This window comes from Leptonotus elevatus, chromosome 10 (genome assembly GCF_054856555.1).
Source record: "Leptonotus elevatus isolate MCC_2025b chromosome 10, RoL_Lele_1.0, whole genome shotgun sequence".
NCBI lineage: Eukaryota > Metazoa > Chordata > Actinopteri > Syngnathiformes > Syngnathidae > Leptonotus > Leptonotus elevatus.
The window spans coordinates 14,240,563-14,262,616 of record NC_141248.1 but is presented as its reverse complement, the minus strand read 5'-3'; the positions used below and the strand labels follow the sequence as shown (position 1 = coordinate 14,262,616).

Below are 22,054 nucleotides of genomic sequence, written 5' to 3'. Positions count from 1 at the left end.
TTCAGCTATACTGCACATGCTATCAATGTTTACCTAATAAAAGTAATAATGCGATGGGTATTTAACTAAATCAATAAATATCCTCAGGTACCTCCACAGAAAGTTGCACTCTTTAGATGTGATGACAGCATGAATTATGTATATCTTTTTGGGTTTTCCTTACGCGGGTGTGACGTTCGGTGAGCGTGCGCACACGCGCAATTGGTGCGCAGCGTCCCCTAGCGGCTGTGACGTTGCAACCTGTCTGGTGGGACGTGCAGTTGGCTCGAACACAACAGCACACATATGCTGTGGTGCTGCTCTTGTCTGCCCATTGCTCGTGTCAGCGAGGAGGATGCCGGAGCTCTTGTTTTGCAGCACTTTGATCCACTTTTACTCTCAATTTTGATTTGTGCTTGGAAATGATGCTGAGAATTTGGTTTGAGATATAACAAGTGAGGTTTGTATTATTTTATTTTTTATTTTATTTTATTTTTTTGCGTGGGGTTGATGTTTGTGTTTACTGTTATCGGGAACCGGAATTGGACACTGATTCTTGGACCAGTGCAATTGAATCGCACTCATTATGTCTGGAGGATTTTTCGCCTGACGCACGGCCTGCACCAATAATGGAGAGCTTTTTGAACCAAAGTGACTTGTGGCCGCTGAACGACTCCTGGTCCTCCGAGCCCAACCGGACCAACCCCCTGAAGAGGAACGAGGAGGTGGCCAAGGTGGAGGTGACCGTCCTCGCCTTGATTCTCTTCCTGGCGCTCACCGGCAACCTGTGCGTCCTGGCGGCCATCCACAGCGCCAAGCACAGCAAGTCGCGCATGTACTACTTCATGAAGCACTTGAGCATCGCCGACCTGGTGGTGGCCGTCTTCCAGGTCCTGCCCCAACTCATCTGGGACATCACCTTCCGCTTCTACGGGCCGGATCTGCTGTGCAGGTTGGTCAAGTACGTGCAGGTGGTGGGCATGTTCGCCTCCACGTACATGCTGGTGCTCATGTCCGTGGACAGGTGCCTGGCTATCTGCCAGCCTCTGCGCTCCCTGCACAGGAGGAAGGACCGCTTCTACGTTGTGTTCTCCTGGAGCCTCAGCATGCTCCTCAGCATCCCTCAAATGTTCATCTTCTCCCTGCGCGAAGTGGGCTCCGGGGTGTACGACTGCTGGGCCGACTTTATCATACCGTGGGGGGCCAAAGCGTACATCACGTGGATCAGCCTGACCATCTACATTATCCCGGTGGCGATCCTGAGTATGTGCTACGGTCTGATCAGCTTCAAAATATGGCAGAACTTTAAGCTGAAGACCAGACGGGAGCAGTGCATCAGCCTGACGCCCAAGAGCGGAAAAGGAGGCTGCGCCTTGGCGCGCGTCAGCAGCGTCAAGCTCATCTCCAAGGCTAAAATGACCACCGTCAAGATGACTTTTGTCATCGTGCTGGCTTACATTATGTGCTGGACCCCTTTCTTCTCCGTGCAGATGTGGTCCGCATGGGATCCTGCCGCCCCTCGCGAGGGTGAGTGCAAATCGTTTCATTGCCTTTCGCTCCAAACTGCGCGTAAAAGTCACCGCAGTGTTTCACGGCCTTTATTGAACCCAAGGCGCATATTTTATACTGGGCAAATCTCATGACATCAAACAAAATGCCACCAAAATTTTTATTTTATTTTATATAATTTAGTCATCTTGGTCCGGGTCAATTAAAAAAAAAATCTCACGGGCACGTCACTAACTACTGAACTAGTGATATTGATAAACTTGTCTCATATTACTCACAAATTCACTTCATTACTTTTAAAAATGAGTACAAATCTATTCTCTTGTGAAAAGCAACAGGTGGCTACACAAGTTAATTGTAACTTCTGCCACCTAGTGGAAGAGCATGTCATTGTTCTGCATGTCAATATACGTCGCGGGAATAGAAAAAAGTCAAAGACACATTAATTGTAATAAATAAATGTTAATTTTCAGGCCAATTAAGTGAAATGTTATGATTTCCCAGGCAGTTGAGTATAAATGTTTTTCTATATGCCTCCTTTGATTGGCAGGCGACCAGTCCACGATTGCCCACCATAGTCAGGGGGAAATCCTCAATATCACCCGTGACCATAATGAAAACAAGCACCATATTAACTGCAAATGTACAAGCAGTTCTTAAAAACGTTTTCACTTCTCCAATCTCATTTCCTTCTATTCAACTTTTGGCACAACAAGAAAAAATGTGTCAAAACACTTTGACCTCTCTTAAGCCAGTTGACTTCCTGAGCAGTGTTGAACCCAACCTCATCTCACTCTCACACTCTCATATTGTAAATAGAGAAGGAATAGACCAGCATCGTGGAGATAAATCACATTTTCTGAGTAGAATAAACAAATAATATATAAACACATATACATAGTCAGACAATATACATAAATATTCTAAAATACTATAAATATATTAAAACTGGCCCTGAATTATTCCACACTACTGCAAAGTGCAACTGCAATAATAAACGTTGTTAAACTAATACCTGACAGGAGAAATCATTTCAAGTAGGGTTCTGAGGTCAGCAGACGAGGGTCAGTTAGCCACACAGTAAATTTAATAGAGTACATTTTGCTAAAATATATATATATATTTTTTATTAAAAAAAGAGGACTATATTCGGTCTGAGCCTGAACAGAGTAAAAATAAAATAAATGAATTTAAAAAACCACTCAATGGTTGAGGAACAATCTCATAACCTCTAGCATGGGAGATGGCCACTCTATCACTTGAGCTATGGCACGCCTGTTTGTTATCATATTGGTGTGTTCAAAAAGCAGACCAAAAATGATGGTTTTGGAGGTACGAGGATTCCAACTGACACCAACGACACACAGTAGGAGCGACACGGCTCAGCAAGGTAGATTGTCATTTTCTTTCTTTCTTTCTTTCTTTCTTTCTTAAAATATTTTACTCTCTTCCACATATAAAGTTGACTCTTTTTAGACTAGGACCAAATATAGTATTTTTTTAGGGTAAAATTTACTCTAAGAAATGTACTGTGCACAGTTCAAAGCATACATGATGAATCAGCAATGAGCTGTTATGCTGCATGCTAATGGTATAAGCTGCCAAAAGAACTGAAGTTCGCCTCAAGCGTAAATGCTTTTAAAGCCACGTTAAAAACTTTTTTCCCCCTCCATACCTAAGATGAAGGTATTTTAAAGCATTTCTATAATCCATTTGTGTTTTTGCACTTTTTTCTCATGATTTATCATTTTAATAAACTACTTTTCTTTTAAATGTCTTATACTCTTCAACTACGTGACCCACATTGAGCTACTATGTGCATGAAATGCGCGATATAAATGAAGCTGCCTTGCTCAATGATTAATATAGAGTCCTGCTTCTTATCTTGATTTTATTCATGTGCCATCGATATTGTGAAACCACTAATGAAACGAATCCTTCCATTAATATTGAGTAAATCAGTGATTCTTAACCACTGGGCCAATGCATAGCGGGAAATTATTCATTTCACTTAATTGGCCTGAAATCTATTGGTCTGTCGTCAATCCGTCTTTGCTGGCGATGTAAAAGAGGCAGAACAATTAAAACCTTAGTCAAAGATCCCCAATTCTGAGCTGTGTCCAGAACACAAACGCAGGCTCGGATGAGTTTTATCTCGCAATCTGTCTGGCTGTCATTTGAATACATTTGTTTTGTTCCCCAATATGCAGCCAGTTTTCCTTTTTAGAATGCACAAGGTGCCCTCAACCCACGTGTCCTGTGTCGCCCATCGCGGTGCGCAGTGTCAGACGGCTAATCATTAATCAAATTAGTGTGCGCGATCGCACGCCTACAAGCTTTATGTTTGCCCTCTGGGACCACAATGGAGCGCCTCGTTGACATTTAACAGCAATAAGCTGCAAAGCATGACAAGCACTGTAGCAGTCCCCCACGGTCAGCGGTCGGGTGGACAGAAGGCCACGCCCATACGGCCGCAGACAGCTGATGGTCGCTTGTATTTCATCTACAAGTCAGCAGACAAGGCTGTTGTTGTTTGGAAATAGGCAAATCTAACAGAGAAAATTCAGATTCTTTGCAAATAGAGTATTTATGAGTCCTTTTGAACAAACATGACTTTCGATGTGTATCATATTTGTTACATCCAATCACAATACTTTAAATTCGTACATTTAGAAATGTCAAAAATAGAATAAAAAACAGACATATCAAACATATGAGTATTTCCAAAAATCTGAAATAATATTTCTCACTATTAATAAGTATAAGTGTCTCTCCTTTCTCAGTTGGGGCGATCTTGCAAGGTCGCTGGAAAAGCCATCAGTTGGGTGATGCTGCCCTCTAATGGATTATCTGTGCAATGCATGTGTCAGATCATATACGTCAGGGTTTTAATGGGGGAAAAATATTATACTCATGAAATAGAGGACTCAAACTGTATTTGATATGACACGTTTGGCTTTATAGGGTTAAACGAGTAACATTAGCTATTCATTCTCCAGGCCTCTGCTAAGCCGAAGCTGTCAAACGCTGATGACCTCACATCTGTCCGAATGATAGATAAAACGAAATAGTAAAAAGGAAGCAAGCAGTGACTTTTGGGGTATCGTGTATATTTATTATTATGGTTTTCGGTTGTGGTTGTAGAACTGAATTACATCAAAATAAGAGCTGTTCAAAATGTCTCTCCTGTGTGGCTGAACAACAAAGCATATTCAATTGTGTGTGTCGACTGAATGTTTAGTTTTTATCTGACCACAAAGAGGGGATATTTGTCTTCCTGATAATGGTATTTCCTAAAGCCACATGAGAAAAAAACGAGTCTAAAAAGAGGCTTGAATAATCTCTCGATCGACCAAAACAAAAGGGTCAGGAAGCATCATGGCAAGGTAAACAAACTTTGACGGAGAAAATCATTCTCCTTTTCTTTTGTGTGTGCCCCCTTCATGAAAGGTTCCAAGCGAGTATGTCATTGCCATCCTTGACTCTCTCGCCACAATATTTGCTATGGACCTAGACAGTCACTTCAACGCAGTGTGGTGCATTTTAGCAGACTCACCTGGCAAACAGCTTTTTTTTGTTGTTGTAATATTCTCCTGTCTGCATGGCGTAGGAAGCTGGCTGATGGCGGTCGTCCACGTGCATAACCCTCACTAAGGCCACAATTGCGCCATCCACGTGCCAGTGTTTACGTACCAGAGATAGGCCAGAGTGCCTGCTGCCTGTGTGCAGATCACTATCCATTAGACTGACACTAATGTCGACTCAGACAGACAGCAGACAGCCAAAGCCTAAGATCCTCCATCCAGGTGCATCTCAACACAATTGAATCAATATCCAATTTCAATATTAAAATTGTTTAATTGATTTATCTAACATTCAAATAAATAAATAAAATCACTTAATAATATGTTGTTGTTGTTTTTTTAAAGGAGAATTGAAGCTACAGTGAAGCAACACCACCTCTTTCCCAAACACACTTGGTAGGCTGCTGGTTAGCAATTAGCACCAAGTTTGCTCAAAGGTGTCTGGGAGTGCCCGTGCACCCTGCTGACCACCAAGAGCCGGTGTTGTGACTTGGAGTGACTCCATGTCACTTGCCTTTTTAAACACAAGGCGTATTTTTTATTCAGCAACTCCAGAAGGTAGCACATGTAACATCATCTGTGTTATTTCTGTCACGTATGACAATACGCCTCCATATAAAAATTAAAGGGTCAACCTTAAATGTTTTTTTGACAATAATATGTTATATGTGACCTCACTACTCTAAACATGACATTTTGATAAATACTACATTTGTGGAATATGAGTTATTTAGCAAAATCCAGACGTTTTTATCCATCTTAAGCGGCGGCCATTTTGCCACTTGCTGTCGACTGAAGATGACATCACGGTGTAAGTGTCAAAATGGCTGCCTTCTGATATTGATAAAAACTGCTGGATTTTGTTGCTTAACTCATATTCCACTGAGGCAATATTAACCAGAATATAGCATAGAACATATTATTATCCATATATTTTATTTCATTTTTATAATTTTTTTAATTTAATTTTTTGGGGGGAGGGGGGTTGACTTCCCTTTTAACAAGACAAAGGCATACAACTTGTGCAAAGCAGTCATTATAACGCAATTTAGCACAAACATGTGAATATATATATTTTTTTTTTGGTGATGGGGACTAATTAATTTGCTTTTAATTTGGAAAGAAAAAGGTACTGTTCATGTCACCAACATCCAACATAAAACACTAATAGCACCCAGTGGCAGAAACATTACCTCAACACAAACCTATAACTCAATGTTTTACAGTCATTTTAACTTGTATAGTATTTTTAACTTCAAATAAATTTAGGAGTTACTGTATTATAAAATTGCTGTTGTTACAAACAGATATCCAAAATATTGAGATGCACCTATTAATCAATCAGTCAATGGTAGAGTTTCGCCAGAATCTTAAGTGATCATCCAATCTAGAATTATTATAATTTTTTTCTAGAACTTGAGTCACACACATTTACACACATCTGCTCCAGCTGTGAAGGGGAAACTTCATATGTTGTTCATGGTTCACCTCCTGCAGGTGTTATGGCCCGCTGCCCCAATACTTTTTATTTGGCATTAGAATTGCATCCAGGTGGAAAGCAGCACGGTGCACTTGATGATCTTTTCCCGTGATATTTCATAAAGTGACACTTGACTCACTTTTGCAATATCCTCTTTGAGCCGCTCCAATTGTTAAGTGCTGACGTGGAAAGTGAAAATGGCCTCTCACCTCTATGCTTCATCCATACCGGTGCATGGTCTCATTTAGTCTTTGGCTCGGCTTCAACATAGAAACACATCAGCATTACGAATGTGCGAAAATGATCAGCGGGCAGTAATTGCGACCGCAAAAACGCTCCATTAGCCGACACCTGCGATTTCACATTTAGCCTGCGTGGCTCGCTTTGATGGTGACAGCAAAGCGCTGGAAGGTGAACGAGACTGGCAATCTCCAACATATTGCCTCTGAAAAAAAAAATCACCCCCACTGAGCCTGCTGACTCACCCTGGCTGTGCTATTGATTTGCATTCAGCACTTAATGGCCACGAAGACCAAGGATTTTCAAACCTGCTAAAGGTCGAGATCTTTTTCTTTTTTCTTCTTTTTTTTTTTTAAAACTCTTTCTTTCTTTTAAACGCCACAAGAACAGCAAATGAAAATAATGGAAATATTTAGGAGGGGACCTCTTTTTATCCGCACTAACTTTCCAATAAATGAGCCTTGGGCCCCCTCATGAGGGACGCGTTTTCATTCAATCGATCATTTAATGTGAGTGTGATCATTCAAATGAGAATGCGTCGAAGCCTTGCATTCACGTGAGAGTTATTTCAGCAATGGCATTCTTATATGAAAAAAAAAATAACACAGACAATACAAAATCATTCATAATTGAATGTCCGTCACCCTCCAGTGGCAGCAGAGAAGATCCCCTGTGTTTTGTTTTTCTCATTACACCACACCGATATAGAAAACCCTCCGCTTTAATTGAATTGTAAGCTGTATCTTGATGTATGAGTTGCATTCACAATTCAAAACAAATATTATTTTTCGATTGGTCTGCCAGTTTTTGGATACAACTGACATCGAATGTAGAATTAAAAAGTTTGGGCATCATGATTTCATGATCTGTTACATGCACCTTGGCCACCAGGGGGCAGGGTAAAAAATATAATTAAAATACTCGTAGATTTGGTTGAGGAGCAATAAAGCTGCAATAAAAAAATATATATATATATTTAAATTAATAAATAATCTATGCCTTTTATACACTCTTCTTGTGTTACTGTACTATTATAGTTGTTAAAAGGTTTGTAACCTCATATCTCTTTTTTAAAACTCATCTATGCCTTTTCTGATTTTGTGTTAGCATTAAGTTAGTGGACTTTCGTAAGACAAAGTTATGTGGTTTGGTTAAAATCATAAAAAAAAAAAGGAAAAAAAGAACAGGGGCATGGCCATAAACGGCGACCTGTAGTTCACACTTGATTGTTAACTTCACTGCTGCCATGCAGCTGTGGAATGCCTGAAGTTCACTCGTGTCAAATATTTGCTCGCAAGACAAAGAAAAGAACAAAAATCAACAAGCCACAGCTCGTAACTGGAAAACTCCGGGAAAAGGCAGCAGGCAAGGAGTACACGCTTACAATGAGTAGAAGAAGAAAGTTATGATTGAGCTCTATTAATATAACTCAACAGATTGGGAAGAATATGTGGATTTGATTATTTGAATTACGACAGGTGATGCTAATTTCCTGTTAGTATGTCAAAAAGATTTTACTTTAGCATAGCGCTAACAATGTTTTTCAAACAAATGTGTTTGATTATAATGTTTTTAAAATCACATATCAAAATCATGGTTAACCCCTTCGGACGCATAGATGATTGCAGTGGACGTGACATATTTGCGTGTCTAAACCAATAAAAATCCATCATTTTGATGATGGCAACACTTCTGGTTCATGATTGGATCCTAGCTAACCAAAGTTGATTTACATGATATTCATGTTAAATAATGTTACATATAAGCTTGGTAGGTTATCAACACGTTACAGCCATACTATCCTGGCGTCCAGTATAACAAAAATAAAACATGATATACCCCCCCCCCCCCCAAAAAAAAAAAAATCCATGTTGTTCTTATGTGGGAAGAATCAAACTCAGTAAAAAAAAAAAAAAAAAAGTGGGTCAGAAGGGGTTCAATCTCAATGAATGGCCCAGCCCGAGTTCTGCATGTCACTATACATTGCTGACATCTCGTTGCTTTGTACATCCAACCTTATATCATCATTGCTTTCCATGGCCTTTCACACGTCATTTGTGCCGCACCTTTTTTCCCTCTCCTAGTGCAGCAGGGACGCAAACAAGCTCCCAAAGACATAAGCAGTCAAGTCACAGAGGTCATAAAACAATTACGGAGATGGTAAACACATTTGTAAAATGCCACACGGGCGACAGAATCAACGCGATGTAAATGTCATCCTGTATGCCGCCACGTACGACGATTCGCTGTGATGTATGCTTTCATCTTCTTTCATGTTATAGGATTAGATATAGTTGCTTAAAGATTCTTCTCGCTTGGTTTAATTCAAGGTCATGGTAATTATGGGAGCTGTATAGACATGAACAATCTCTTCCCACTCTTCTGTAAATAGCAGACGTCAATATTGAACACATTTCCAATTCGTACCTCTAACGTGATCAAATCCATCTTAACATTCTGCACAGGATCATCTTCTCTGATAATTGCGCCTCGTGGTACAATTACTTGAAAGATCTGAAACCACAGATTAAACATTAAGATCGAGGCAATGCGATGTGATTTTCAGTCAACAGCAAGTGGCAGAAAAAAGGCAAAAATGGCAGCCCCCTGAGATGCTTATTTCACATTCCACAAACGCAATGCACCAGTGGGGTGCATAAACACGTTATTGTGAAGAACATTTTTGGCTTGAATTTCTTTTTTTAACTTCTCTTTCATAAGGAAAATCCTGATGCTAATGTTTGTTTGTACATGATTTCATTTGAACTGTGTTTTCGCAATTTGTTTGTACTACATTGCTATTGATGAGTAGAGAGCTCAAATAAATATTGATGCTCTGACAATTTACTTGACCTCGGCTTATGTATAGTTTATGAATGGATCGGTCCGACTGTGTTTTTCCTCCAACCTGACGCTTCCTGTCCTGACCTTTCCTGACCTTCCCCCCCGCAGCCATGCCCTTCATCATCTCCATGCTGCTGGCCAGCCTCAACAGCTGCTGCAACCCGTGGATCTACATGTGCTTCGCGGGCCACCTCTTCCACGACCTGCGGCAGAACTTCCTGTGCTGCCCGGCGCGCTACCTCAAAAAGTCGTCGCGGTGCCGCTGCGAGCGCGACTTGGACTCCAGCCACAAGAGCTTCTCGTCCACCTTGGTCATCAAGAGCACCGGCAGCCAGAGGAGCGTCACGCAGACGTCCAGCACGTGAGCGCAACGACTTAATGAACCAGAAGGACACTCGTGAAAAAGAAAAAGGAGTTTTTTTTATTTGCAGTACAACCACATCTGGTGTAAATAGAGGATGAATAAAGGATGTCGAGAATGTTTGAGTGCAATGGATATTTTCAGGATCACAATGGAATAAGCCAAGCAATCAACAACACTTGTTTGCTTATTTTTGTTTCTTTGTTTCTTTCTTTCTTTTACCAGCCACATTATTATGCAACAGCAGTAGTACTGAATCCGTTGCAAACTTTGTATATTTTGATTGACGCTGTCAGAGAACAAGTAATTAGAGATCATTTTCATTCCAAATGATTCCTTGTAAATGATGTTCATACGTAAAATGTACAAACTTTTCTTCCAGGAAAACAAATATTGTTTCATGGTGTTGAATTTAAATTGCTCTTTTGTCATCATTTCATTACGACTTAACTTACTAATATAGCTATTGCATCATTTGTCCTACAAGAGGATTGCCACCTTATTGTGATACCAATCATACCGTGAAATTCGACAACACATCTACAATAATTGCTTACATTATTGTGTGCAGCTGCGAGTATAAAACGTGTGTGTCTGCATGTGTGTGTGTGTGTGCGCTATACATGTTTATACATTGTGCATCTGCTTTTGATTGCATAAGTGTCGAATATTTATACGCTGTACTACGAGATGTGGAAACTGTCATTGAAAAATGTTCTTATTAAGAGAATAAAATGCAAAAAGAGGAGCCACAGCTCTTTATTTACTCATTCGGAAAATATTCCACATACATTTCTAATCACAGTTCATTAATTATTGCCACCATTCAGTACGAGTGATCTGAATGAAAAGAAACAAAGCACTGACCAAGGATCCCTAAAGGGTATTTATCGTATTGGACTCATTAAAAATTGAACCAACATGTATGCATTATATACTATATAAAACATTCGTTATAAATCTCAGACAATTGCCGCAAAGCTTTGCCCGTAGTCCACACATTAGTGCTGTCCACTCAAGGCTAAACGTTGATGTCTGAAAAAAGTAACTTAAATCAATATTAAATTTTGGCCAGTAGAGAGAATGTTGATTGTGCTTTGCATTAATAAATGCTGCTAAATGTAAGATACAATCACTGAAAATAGTTCATACTCTTGTGTACAGAATGTTAATGTTAGTCTTCAACTAATTTCATATAGTCGGAGACATTGACCCCCCCCCACCCCCACCCCCACCCCTTTTTAGTGGTCATGTTTAGTGAAAGAGGCCTTGAAAAGTCGTTGGCTTCTTTGAACCAAACATCTTGTTTTAATACTCAAGGGAAAAAAAATAATTAAAACAGTTAGTCCCCTGAATCAAAAACATTATTGATATATTGGTCCTTTTGTTTTTATACTACATTGTAATATACAACCAGTATTAGTGGAGCAAAAAAATTATGAAGGAAATGGTCTGAAGTAAGCTAGCTAGCTATAGCTAGCTATATGCTATGAGCAAGCTAGCTATAAGTTAACGCTACGTATTTCCTGCCATTTGCTAATCTTACCACCAAAATACAAGTGCTCAGTTGGACTTTCGTCACTGTTTTGTACTGTAGTCAACATTTGACTACAATATAATCCACTGCTGACATAATTCATAATTTCCCAACCATAAACGTTTGCCCATTATTGCTCACAGTCTGCTGAGACTTCCATTTATCTTTGTTGTGAGAAGGAAGTCTCAGTCACAGATTATTAATCATAATAATGTTCTTCCGTTTCCATAATGCAATTTAAAATCCACATAGTGATAGAAAACTATAATGTATCAACTAGAATTAAGTGACTGTGGAGTCAGGAATATTGGCCCTTAATTGATTCCCAACCACTTGTGCTGCTGTGAGAGACCACATTTGATGTGGAGGAAATGATCCAATTTTATTTAAATGGTAAAAAAAAAAAAATGATTATTTGATGACTGAGTGAAATGTAGGTACAGATTGGGCAATTCTTGATTCTTCCACTAGATGGCAGAAGGTACAGTTCCCCATGTCAGAGTTATTGTGCATTTTCAGTTCATTCTGGTTTCACCCAAAAGCCCAGTATCCTTAACTTTTTATGAGTAGTTAATCTACCTTGGGTCAATAAAGTTGGGACCACTGCTGTAAATATTCAAAAAGATGCAAAAGGTCCACAACAGCAGCATCTTGTGGCGTGCAATGATTAACAATTTAAACTGCTTTGGAAGGCAAAAGACACAACTGGCTCACGTTTACATGTCGTTTGTGTTTAATAATAAAAACAAGTTGTGAACTCGACCAATTCATTCTCATTAGATGCTACGGAACATTTGTTTTCATTTGATTAGCATTTAATTACGCAAACAAGAAAGTCTGGTCCTGATTCGTTTCAACAAGTGTGAAGTCAACAATGGGGCAACATTTAGTAATTGAACATGACATTGGAAAAGGAGGCAGAGGGGCATCCTCCCCATGTCCCCCACCCCTCAATCAACAATAAAGCCTCCTCGGATTGGATGGCAGCAGAGCTGCCACAGAAGCATGCCGCCTCCTGCAGCTGTCACTGGGCTTCTGCGGCGAAGGTACTGAAGCGTTACATCCAAGTGAGTTTTGTTCACACAAACCTGAAACAACAACTGAAAACGCTCATGTTTATTTATTTATTTATTTGTTTGTTTGTTAAAACTGTTCAAATGTTTACGTCTTCAGACTCCTAGAGACAAAAAAAAAAAAAAAACAGAAGCCAAAAAGACAACACTTTTGATTAAAAATGTGTTGCGTTATACTTTAGGCAGCCATTGTCAAGAATTTAGTACGAAAGCTACAATGAAAAGTGATGTCTCGTATGGTACGTGTTTGTAAGTGTATGTGTCACCGGCCTGCAGATGCACTTTGGAATAAAAACAACAAAATCCACAAAACGTTGCTGTCCACTCAAAAGCGCTTAGCCTCAAATGTTATTTCTGGCAAAATGGAGATACCTGCTTTTCATAGGACAGCAAATAAATCATAACGAAAAAGCTAAGTTTATTTATTTATTATTTTTTTTGTAATTTGTAACTATTTCTTATTGCACTATTTTCTTTCAATTCACTCACATCAGTTTTCTGCTAATAACTGTATTTTTTGTACAAATTTCAACAGCAAAAAAACTCATGATAAATCCATTTTGTACTAATAACTCAGTTATGTGCAAAATCTTTCAAAAATCTCATAAAATTGGATCTAAGTGGTGCAAATATATAAATGTTATCCTTCCAGTGATACTTTTTTGTACAGAATCTTACTAAAATCTTATGACGACAAACGTCTGCAAATAGATCAATTTTCAATGAATAATGCTACCTATTTTTTTGGTACAAAATCCTACTAAAATCTCATGATAACAGAATGAGAGAGAGAACAGAACAGTCGCATGTTCCGCCGCCAAGGTGACGTCGAAAAAGATAGCAGAGCTCATCTGACCGCACTTTTCCCAGCAGCGTCGTGTGAGTTTTTTTAGACTTCCTTGCGCAGCGCCACGCGCACGCCGCCGAAGATCTTGCCCAGGGCTTCGAACAAAGGATCGCAGAAGGTCTGAATGCACAGCAAGTAGATGCGGCTGACGCACTGCGACTCGATCAGGCAGCTCTTGATGCACGGCATCACCGCCCAGATGTGGCAGAAGGAGATGACGGCGAACAGGAAGCCCCAGATGAGAGCCACGGGGATGCCGAAGATGGCGGACAGAATGCGGTAGCACCAGTACTTGGACACGGTAAAGGTGGTGTAGCTGAGCTTCCAGACGCCGTCCAGGCTGTGGGTGCCGTCTGGCTCCGCGATGATGTCCTCAAACTCCACCTGATGAGAAATGAAAGTCGGCAAATTAGTGCTGAAAGCGTCTGATTTGAAATGGTGGACTCAAATCGCAGAGAATCCGAGTGGTAGTCAGGAAGGCTGCTTTCTAATTCATCTTCGTGTTCGCTGCTGTTTTGATTAGCGATGACCTGAGGTCATTAGAGTTGCCCGCGTGAGTGAGCCATGTTAGTATGGACTGTAGTACAGTATGACGTGGGCGGGCAAGGTTACGCTACGATCTGCCAGTTGGTCTATTGGAAACTCTGTCTGCATTCCCAGCTGAGACTCCAACAGAATGTTAATGAACTTTTCAGACAGGCAGGCAGCAGACGCCCTGCTCATCAAAAAGCATTTTGTCTTTGTCATCCAAACCAGTGGACAGGATCCGCTTGGGCCGATTGTTCAAAGGAAGCCGCCTGGGCTCATGCTCGGAAAATTGGTTTGCATTTTGTGAAGGTCTGAAAGCGTTTGGAAGGAGAGGGGATTGCTACGCTACACTACGCTACGCTGTATGTACAGTATATATTGGTGCTGTCAAAGTTAAAGCCTTAACTAATTAATTAATCACAAATCAATGATCGCACTAATTAACCCGGATTAATCACACTATTAATTTTGAGCACAGATGATCCTTAGCAAAAGGATGCGTTAAAGGTAGCACAGGTTGCGTTTGAGCAATAAACATAACGACGTGCATTAAAGTAAAGCATTTAATAAATGTTTACGTATGTCAGTCAGAATATTTGTTCATGTCAAACTATTGGGGTCATTATTTCCCCCTCATTTTAAATGATGCACGTAATTAACTGATCAAAAAATGTTGAAGACGTCCTCATAACATTAAATGTCGAAAGATTGAACACATAACAGGTGCTCTTCAGATTTGGCGGGCATATTTAAAGCGATTAATCGTGATTAATCAAAATTCTAAGATCTGATTAATCTGATTAAAAAATTTAATCGTTTACCAGCTCTAATATATATATATTTTTTTACATTTTATGTCTATCAAAATTAAAACATTAACTCTGGAGATTAATTAAGGTTCCTTAAAAAGTAAAAAAAATAAATAAACTAAATGTACTTCCTGTCTGCCTTTAGTCTCTGCTCACATTTGGAGCCAAACTCAGAAAGTAAAACGACCCACTTCGGGCATCTAAGAGCAAATGATTTGACATCCATTCTAATATGTTACTCAAGTAAATATTTGTTACAAGCTTTGTAGAACATAGTAGTAGAAAAATGTGATTTAATCACGATTAATTATGTTGCATGATAAGTAAAAAAATATATATATCATTGTTGCTTCCTTCGACAACTATGGCGTGCCATCAGTGCTTTCCAAACCTTCTCTGATGACTTGAATTTCAAATTTTGCTTTAGATACGTAACATTGTAAAAATGTATTTCCAGCCGGTTTTTTTTCATAGCGTGTGTCTTGCAATTTGTTTGTGGGTTACCATTTGACCCCCTCATCTACTCCCCCCTTCGTCATGCTTGCTTTTTTCCTCATCTAAGAAACTCGGGGACACTGATTAGCGACCTGTCAGTTGTGATTATTATTGCGCTAGTGTACGTCACGTAGCGGCTTTTAGATTTTTAAAGGCTATTTCTTGCATCACATCTGTTTATGATAGCAGGCCCATCGTTTGAATATGGATTTGAGCGGACGCTAAGCACAAGAATCAAGAATCTGCTCATAAGACGTCCAAGTTTACAACAAAATCAAATTCTGCGCTTATGGGAAATGGGTACGAGTGATGCCTGCGAACAACCAAAGAATAAAGAGTTGTCAAATCTAAATAAAAGGTGATAGCTCTGGATATCAGTTACACGCATACTCTACGACTCCCAAAATAAACGCCATGTTCTGGACATGCAACGGGAATAGTTCCTGGTCTATTGGAGGAATTTTGATCAAGCGCAGCAACCTGCTTTCCTCGCTACAATTCTACGAGGTATTTTTCATCGTTTTCCAACTTAGCGTGGACAGGGCGGCGTGACAAACCTTCACCACATCCTCATTGATCTGCTTGGGGTCTCTGTTGATAAGATCGATCTCCTTGGTGTTGCTGTCCTTCATGATCTTCTCCTCGTTGGCGTTGTACTGGTACTGGTCCGCCATTTTTGCTGGCGGCGGGGCGCTGGATGATGAAGACGAGTGCGGGAAGAGCCGTCGAAACGCGCACTGCAGGCACAGCAGGATCGCTTGTGAAGCCCCGCCCCGCGTGTACTGCGCTAGCTGACGCTCCCTGTTGACATGCCAGCCGACAGCTGCCGCACGCCCTGGTAAATTTGGAGGCCTGACCTCCTACCCTACACGCACACGCACACGCACGCGCACGCACGATGTACCGCGCATAGACAGTGAAGACAGAGAGCCCACGCTTGTGTCACATTTCACATGGGCTTGCGGGAGGCCGACTGGGCAGGGTTTGCACTGTGGCACCAGTTTTCACCACGCTGACACACGAACACACACACCCCTGCATGTGGAATGTTGTGTTTTCCGTCTTAATTACGTTAACTAGGGTGTAGAGTCGTCGATATTTAACGGCAGACGAGTGCAAATTAATTACAGTGTCAGCTCCTGCAGTTCTTGTCGTATTTCAACTGACACTGTTAAGGATGTTTCACAGTATTCAACAGCTCATTAAGTGAATTTGGATTTGCGGTGCAGATCAGGAGGTTTCTTATCGTTATGCAGTCAAATTAGCAAGAATCCATTTCAGTTGGTGCATGCGCATGACCAAATCATCTCCAACACTAGATTGTAACAAAATAAATTATTTGCACTCACAAAAAAAATTTCAAGGCATAACAAATTCTAATTTATTATCATTATTTTTTAGATCGTTTCAACACAAAACTACCACATAAACCTTATATGATACATATTCATTAGTCTAATAATGCCTATTTATTTGAAATGCATAATCCTCAGCTTTATGTATTTAGTATTAATAAAGTATAATTACTCTAAATTAATAAAGATTTTTTTAATTGATGTATTTATTTAAAATACATAAAGTATATTGTTTGAATTGCATAATAATCCGGTTACCTATACACGAAAAATATACTGCTATGTGAACAACTCTACAAATATAAATATAGTAATGATACTTTATTAATACTAAATACATTAATCTGAGGATTATGTATTTCAAATAAATAGGCTTTGTCAGACTAATAAATATGTATTTTATCAATTTTATTTGTTTGTGTAAAAAAAAAGAAAATGTAATTTTTTTTAATGTAAAAAAAATTCCATAAATCTGCTTTCTGTAAAAATTTGGCCCAAAATATCTTTACAATAAACTTTTTATTCAACCATTTATGACTGAAACATCTTCTAATTAGTGATTAAACCCATTCGCTGTTCACAATGGGTACTCTCTTGCAAGCCTCTGGCCAATAGTTTTCAGACAGAATTCGGGTTCGAATTTCCCGCCCTTTGTCTGCGGATGTAACATTATGTATTGACCTAAATGACTGATGATAAAAAAATAGAGTCCACCTGTGTGTAATAATCTAGTCTCAGTATAAATGTTAATGTACCTGCTCTGTGATGGTCTCAGAGGTCTGTTCAAAGAATATTGATGAGAAAACAGCGTCATGAAGACCAAAGAACACACCAGGCTCTAATCGGGGGGGTTGAATATTTCTGCATGACCTACCTTTCAGTTTTATATATATATTGTTTATAATATTGTATACATTTCATTCCTCTTCACTTCTGTGCTTTTTGTCCCCCACAAAAAAAATCTAATTTTATATCTTTAAGTCTGTATGTAAATGCAAAAGGTCAAAAAGGTCAAAGGGGCGCACCCCATTAGACATACAATGTGAGAGACTCAAGTTACACACTGATGGCAGACACATTGTGAGCCCCGACAGTGTGGTGCATATAGTCAGAATGGCCATTTTAGTCCTCGTAAATTATGCAGTTGCTGCTATCAGTCAGTGCTTTCTATAATAGAATATTGTATAAAAAATAAAAAAAAGCTCATAGACAGTTATGCTACCAAAAAAGAACAGGAAAGAAGGCATGCAGTCCCCATGGGAAGTTGGAAAAGCAGCCAGCTAAAAGATTGTTGATTATTGGATATCATGTTCAAGCAGATGGCATCGGGGCATTTGCCTCTCCGGTTCCCAGGTGGCATCAACGGGTCGAGGAAAGAGAAGCGGAGGAATGGGATCAGAGTGCATGGATCCGCCCCAATTAGACGGCCAGCATTCCTGCTGCGGCAGGCAGGCCAGCCAGGAGGGAGATGGACGCAAATAGATGAGCAGAGAGTGAAGGTGGGCCGGCCTCTGTCCACTGAGAGAGTAAGTGAGGCCACCCGAGCCAAATGCACGTCACGCAGCCAACACGCGTCTAAATTTAGACAGCTTTTTACTGTGGAATGGGGCGGGGAGCTGTCAGTAATGTATGATGTGTTTAGTTGTCAAATAATGCAGACCCTTCAGATTGCTTCTTAAGCAGGCCGTCCCGGCAGGTTTGATGCTTTGTACCCAACCGGATGTTATTTGCATCACGTACACGCCGACGTGAGTCATGACAACTTCAAAGACTTTTTGCCTGCTCCTGAGCACCCGCGACCCAAATGACGTGTTTATTTCCATCTTTCGCTTGCATAAAGCAGGCTAGGCATAAATAAAATGAAGCGTGAGGCAAGTAGGAGTGTTGTCACGGTGAGATGCAGAGCTGTATATATATATATATATAATATGCTAAAAAAAAAAATGTTTTCACTTATTTCGGGAAAAAAAAGGCCTCAAGCTTTGATTGCTGCTTCAAGTTTACTGCAAAGTTAACATTATAATATTTAACAAAAAATATATTTCTACACCCGCACACTATGTTATGTGCGTTTTTTCCCCTTAGTTTTTTTATTCGCTATGTAATAAATTTTTGGGGGAGGGAATATAATAATAATAATAATAATAATAATAATAATAATAATAATAATAATAATAATAATAATAATAATAATAATAATAATACGATTAAGTACACAATACTCCCAAGTTTTATAAAAGCAAACTTAACTTTTTGAAGTTGGTGTAACTGTATGATTTTAAGAGTAAATTGTACTAATATTTTTTTATTAAATTGAACTATACTAGTTTTTGGGTATGGATAACTTAAAACCCTAACATAGCTGTGACTTAATAAAAAACATATTTTTTGAAAAGAAAAAAAAACTTAATGAGCTTTTTTTTTTAAATCTAACTGAAGATTCATTTTGTATTTATAAAATAATAATTATAGCAAAAATGTCCTTTGTTTTTTACTCTAATCCACATTTCATTGTAATAAGAATAAAATTGTTGGGAGGAAAAAAAAATGTATTGGGTGACAATGAAATGAAATCTCACCTCCCACCCAAGGCGCCACATTTGGGTCGGCCCAGCTCTGGCGTGGTGTCATCACTCGCGCCCTCACCATGGCAACAGTATCATGCCTTTCCCCCAACAAGATGCTGTAGTCCTTATTAGCTCATTATTATCGAGCACAACGAATAGTTTGGTTTAAACCATTCTCTAATTAGCCTCGGAAAAACATTCCATGACCTTTCACCAGTCGTGGGACTATCAAGGCTCTCACATAGGATATCAGTAGCTAATAGCTATACTGTGACAAATATTTGAGGACAATATTCAGTATATTTTCCCAACAGTGCATGGTAATGACCATCCTGCTTGATGAGGCGCGTAAACAAACGCAAAGGTCTGTGTGGACTCCATTTTTTTTCTCTTGAAATGCATCCTTTTTGCACAATCCAATGTGTTTTTTACACAAAATGTAAAAAAAAAAAGAAAAAAGAAAAAATAGACCGTCGGAAAGATAATAAGGCTCAGTTCGTTTTGATTGACACTGGAAGAAAGGTATTCATTTTTTACAACAAAAGGAAGTCAAACGTTTGGGAAATCCCTACACACACACAATAACTACTGTAAAGATAACGAGGCCGGGACATTCACACACGTTCTCTTTATAGTATTAAGTATGAATCACATACAATATTAGAACGAAACAGAAATTTCACAACCGGCGGTATCTGAGATTTACACCAGTTGAGTTGCCAGCCAGTGATGATTCATGCATGCATAATTTAGCCCACTTGAGGTCAGCAGTGCACGCACATTGCACTAGATGGAATAAATGCATAGCATGACTGAATAGCATTTTCCTTGCAATTAGCTTTGTCAATCACTTGTTGGAGACATGACTTATAATTCATCTACATCAGCCATACAAGCATTCAGGGGACGGGCTACTAATAAGCCATGGCTTCTTCTACCCGGCAGCCCTTTTTTCGGATGTCAATGTTACAAATGATGTGATGTCATGTTAAAAAATAAATGGAAGGATTAGAATGCAGCTAAACTGGACCAAAAGTCAAAGTTTTGGTTTTTTTCTCTAGTTTTTATTTCCATCCATTTGTGTCCAGCAAATGGAGGACAACCATGGTGCATATCACCGAGGCAGAACGTAACACCTTGTTAATGCATATCTCCAGCTTGAGGCATGACTTGATTAAGTTGAACATGCCTGTCCCCCATGACATTCTCCATATGATGTCTCATTAAGACCTGCGTGGGGGGGGGGGGGGGGCACAAGCCATCAACAATTACACAAAAGTCCTTTTTCTACCCCCTACAGGTCATATGTGGTCATTGTGTAAACCAGGCATTTATGCTAATTATGAATCAAAGTCATTATACACAATATCCTATTACATGTTTTTTTTTAAGGTAATTCGAGAAGCCAAGTCTGAAGGATGTGAAGTGATTAAAAACCATAAGCATGGAGATGATTTCATTGGGACACATTATGGAAAATATCATTTATTACTTGTATACAAATGTGTCTGGAGTGACTGCCCAGTCATTAAGTGTGTTTTTTTTTTTTTTAACTGTATCTGTCTATTTCTGAAAATGTATTTTTTCAGTCAGCCATTCTGCACTGCTGACCCACTGTTGCATAACAGTATGGTCAATTTACTGCACCACACCAAATCTCTCTAAGATTCAGAGCCACTTTCAAGCGACCCGATCACCAGATTACACTTGTCTAAAACACTATCATCCAGCAACAGCTACGTCCCCAATGTCAAAGACAAAAGGTAAGCAGAGCTGCAGTGTTTTTTTTTGCTGGATACACAGATTTGTGCTAGCTATCGTTGCTAGCTTGTCATAAGTGCTACTTACCTGATTGCTTTGAGGCTGTAGCAGCGGCCATTTGTTTGGTAATGTGGCCATGCGCCACATGCACATAATTGAGTCCAATGATCTTTCAACTTGAGTTAAAAGGCTCTAATTGTCTACATACTGGCTGCCGATTTAGTTTGTTTGGGTTTGTGACGTCATATGTAGACGACATCATGTCTAGTGTTCATCGTAGTAGTAGCTACTTCCAAATGTTGTTGGCTGCTGACATCTAGTGGACAAAGTGCAACACCACTACTGATGTGTTTTCCACTTGAGCTTCAAGGTTTGAAATTGAAAAATGTTTACACTCTACATGCATATTATAGTGCTAAGAGTTTAAATAAATAAATAAATAAATAAATAAATAAATAAATAAACATTCGGCGCTGTTGTTTTCGTGGTACATACCACCCTCTGGTGGGCATAATTTTCAATGTCAATTTGGGATATAATCAACACGATCAGTATTTTCAATGACATTTGATTTTAATCTATTTTACTAAGTAACTTTATCAAAAGCTGATGGCAGTATTTTTAAGTTTACAGTGAAGTGAGTTGGCCCTCCAAATATGTACAACATTGACTTATGTGATCATGTAAATCAAATGACAGGAAAGGAATCTGCTGCTGTTTTGTATGGCTTGATCTCTTCCGTCCCACTCACTGAAGCTCTTCTTGTTGTAAGTCATGTCTTTCCCAAGTAAAAAGTGAACATGAAGTTGTTCTGTCATGGGTTCCCTTTCAGTCCAACAGCCTTCATTTGTGTTACCTTTCTAAAAGGACTCACAGGTTCTGAGTTTAATTTTCTCATATTGTTTTGTTTACTCATGTCTCTGTTGCGTCATCTCTTAAATTGAGGTTGAGTATTTGACTTAGTCTGAGTAACTTAAGACACACGACCTCTCTACAGATTTTTTTTCAAACTCAGAAAATAGTGTCGAATTTTGCCCGGCTCACTAGATTGCATGACAGCACCAGGGGCAACAGTAGTCACAGTT

General features: G+C 39.4%; 2 protein-coding genes across 2 annotated transcripts; one reads left to right on the top strand and one right to left on the bottom strand.

Annotated features, from left to right (window-relative positions):
* Positions 1–301: 301 nt before the first annotated feature.
* On the top strand, positions 302–10,689 carry oxtra (oxytocin receptor a). The gene is made up of 2 exons (XM_086087539.1): positions 302–1,506; positions 9,745–10,689. The coding sequence occupies exons 1-2, from the start codon at positions 609–611 to the stop codon at positions 9,999–10,001; spliced, it is 1,155 nt and encodes a 384-aa protein (XP_085943665.1). The 5' UTR covers positions 302–608; the 3' UTR covers positions 10,002–10,689.
* Positions 10,690–12,639: 1,950 nt separating this feature from the next.
* On the bottom strand, positions 12,640–16,118 carry cav3 (caveolin 3). The gene is made up of 2 exons (XM_086087118.1): positions 15,844–16,118; positions 12,640–13,838 (listed from the first exon to the last, which is right to left on the bottom strand). The coding sequence occupies exons 1-2, from the start codon at positions 15,958–15,960 to the stop codon at positions 13,497–13,499; spliced, it is 459 nt and encodes a 152-aa protein (XP_085943244.1). The 5' UTR covers positions 15,961–16,118; the 3' UTR covers positions 12,640–13,496.
* Positions 16,119–22,054: the final 5,936 nt, after the last annotated feature.

Excerpts from the sequence above, each read along its gene's own strand:
- oxtra (XM_086087539.1), top strand. The coding sequence starts at position 609 with ATGGAGAGCTTTTTGAACCAAAGTGACTTGTGGCCGCTGAACGACTCC. Across the intron at positions 1,507-9,744 it reads TCCTGCCGCCCCTCGCGAGG|CCATGCCCTTCATCATCTCC; the intron begins GTGAGTGCAAAT and ends TCCCCCCCGCAG.
- cav3 (XM_086087118.1), bottom strand. The coding sequence starts at position 15,960 with ATGGCGGACCAGTACCAGTACAACGCCAACGAGGAGAAGATCATGAAG. Across the intron at positions 13,839-15,843 it reads TCAATGAGGATGTGGTGAAG|GTGGAGTTTGAGGACATCAT; the intron begins GTTTGTCACGCC and ends ATTTCTCATCAG.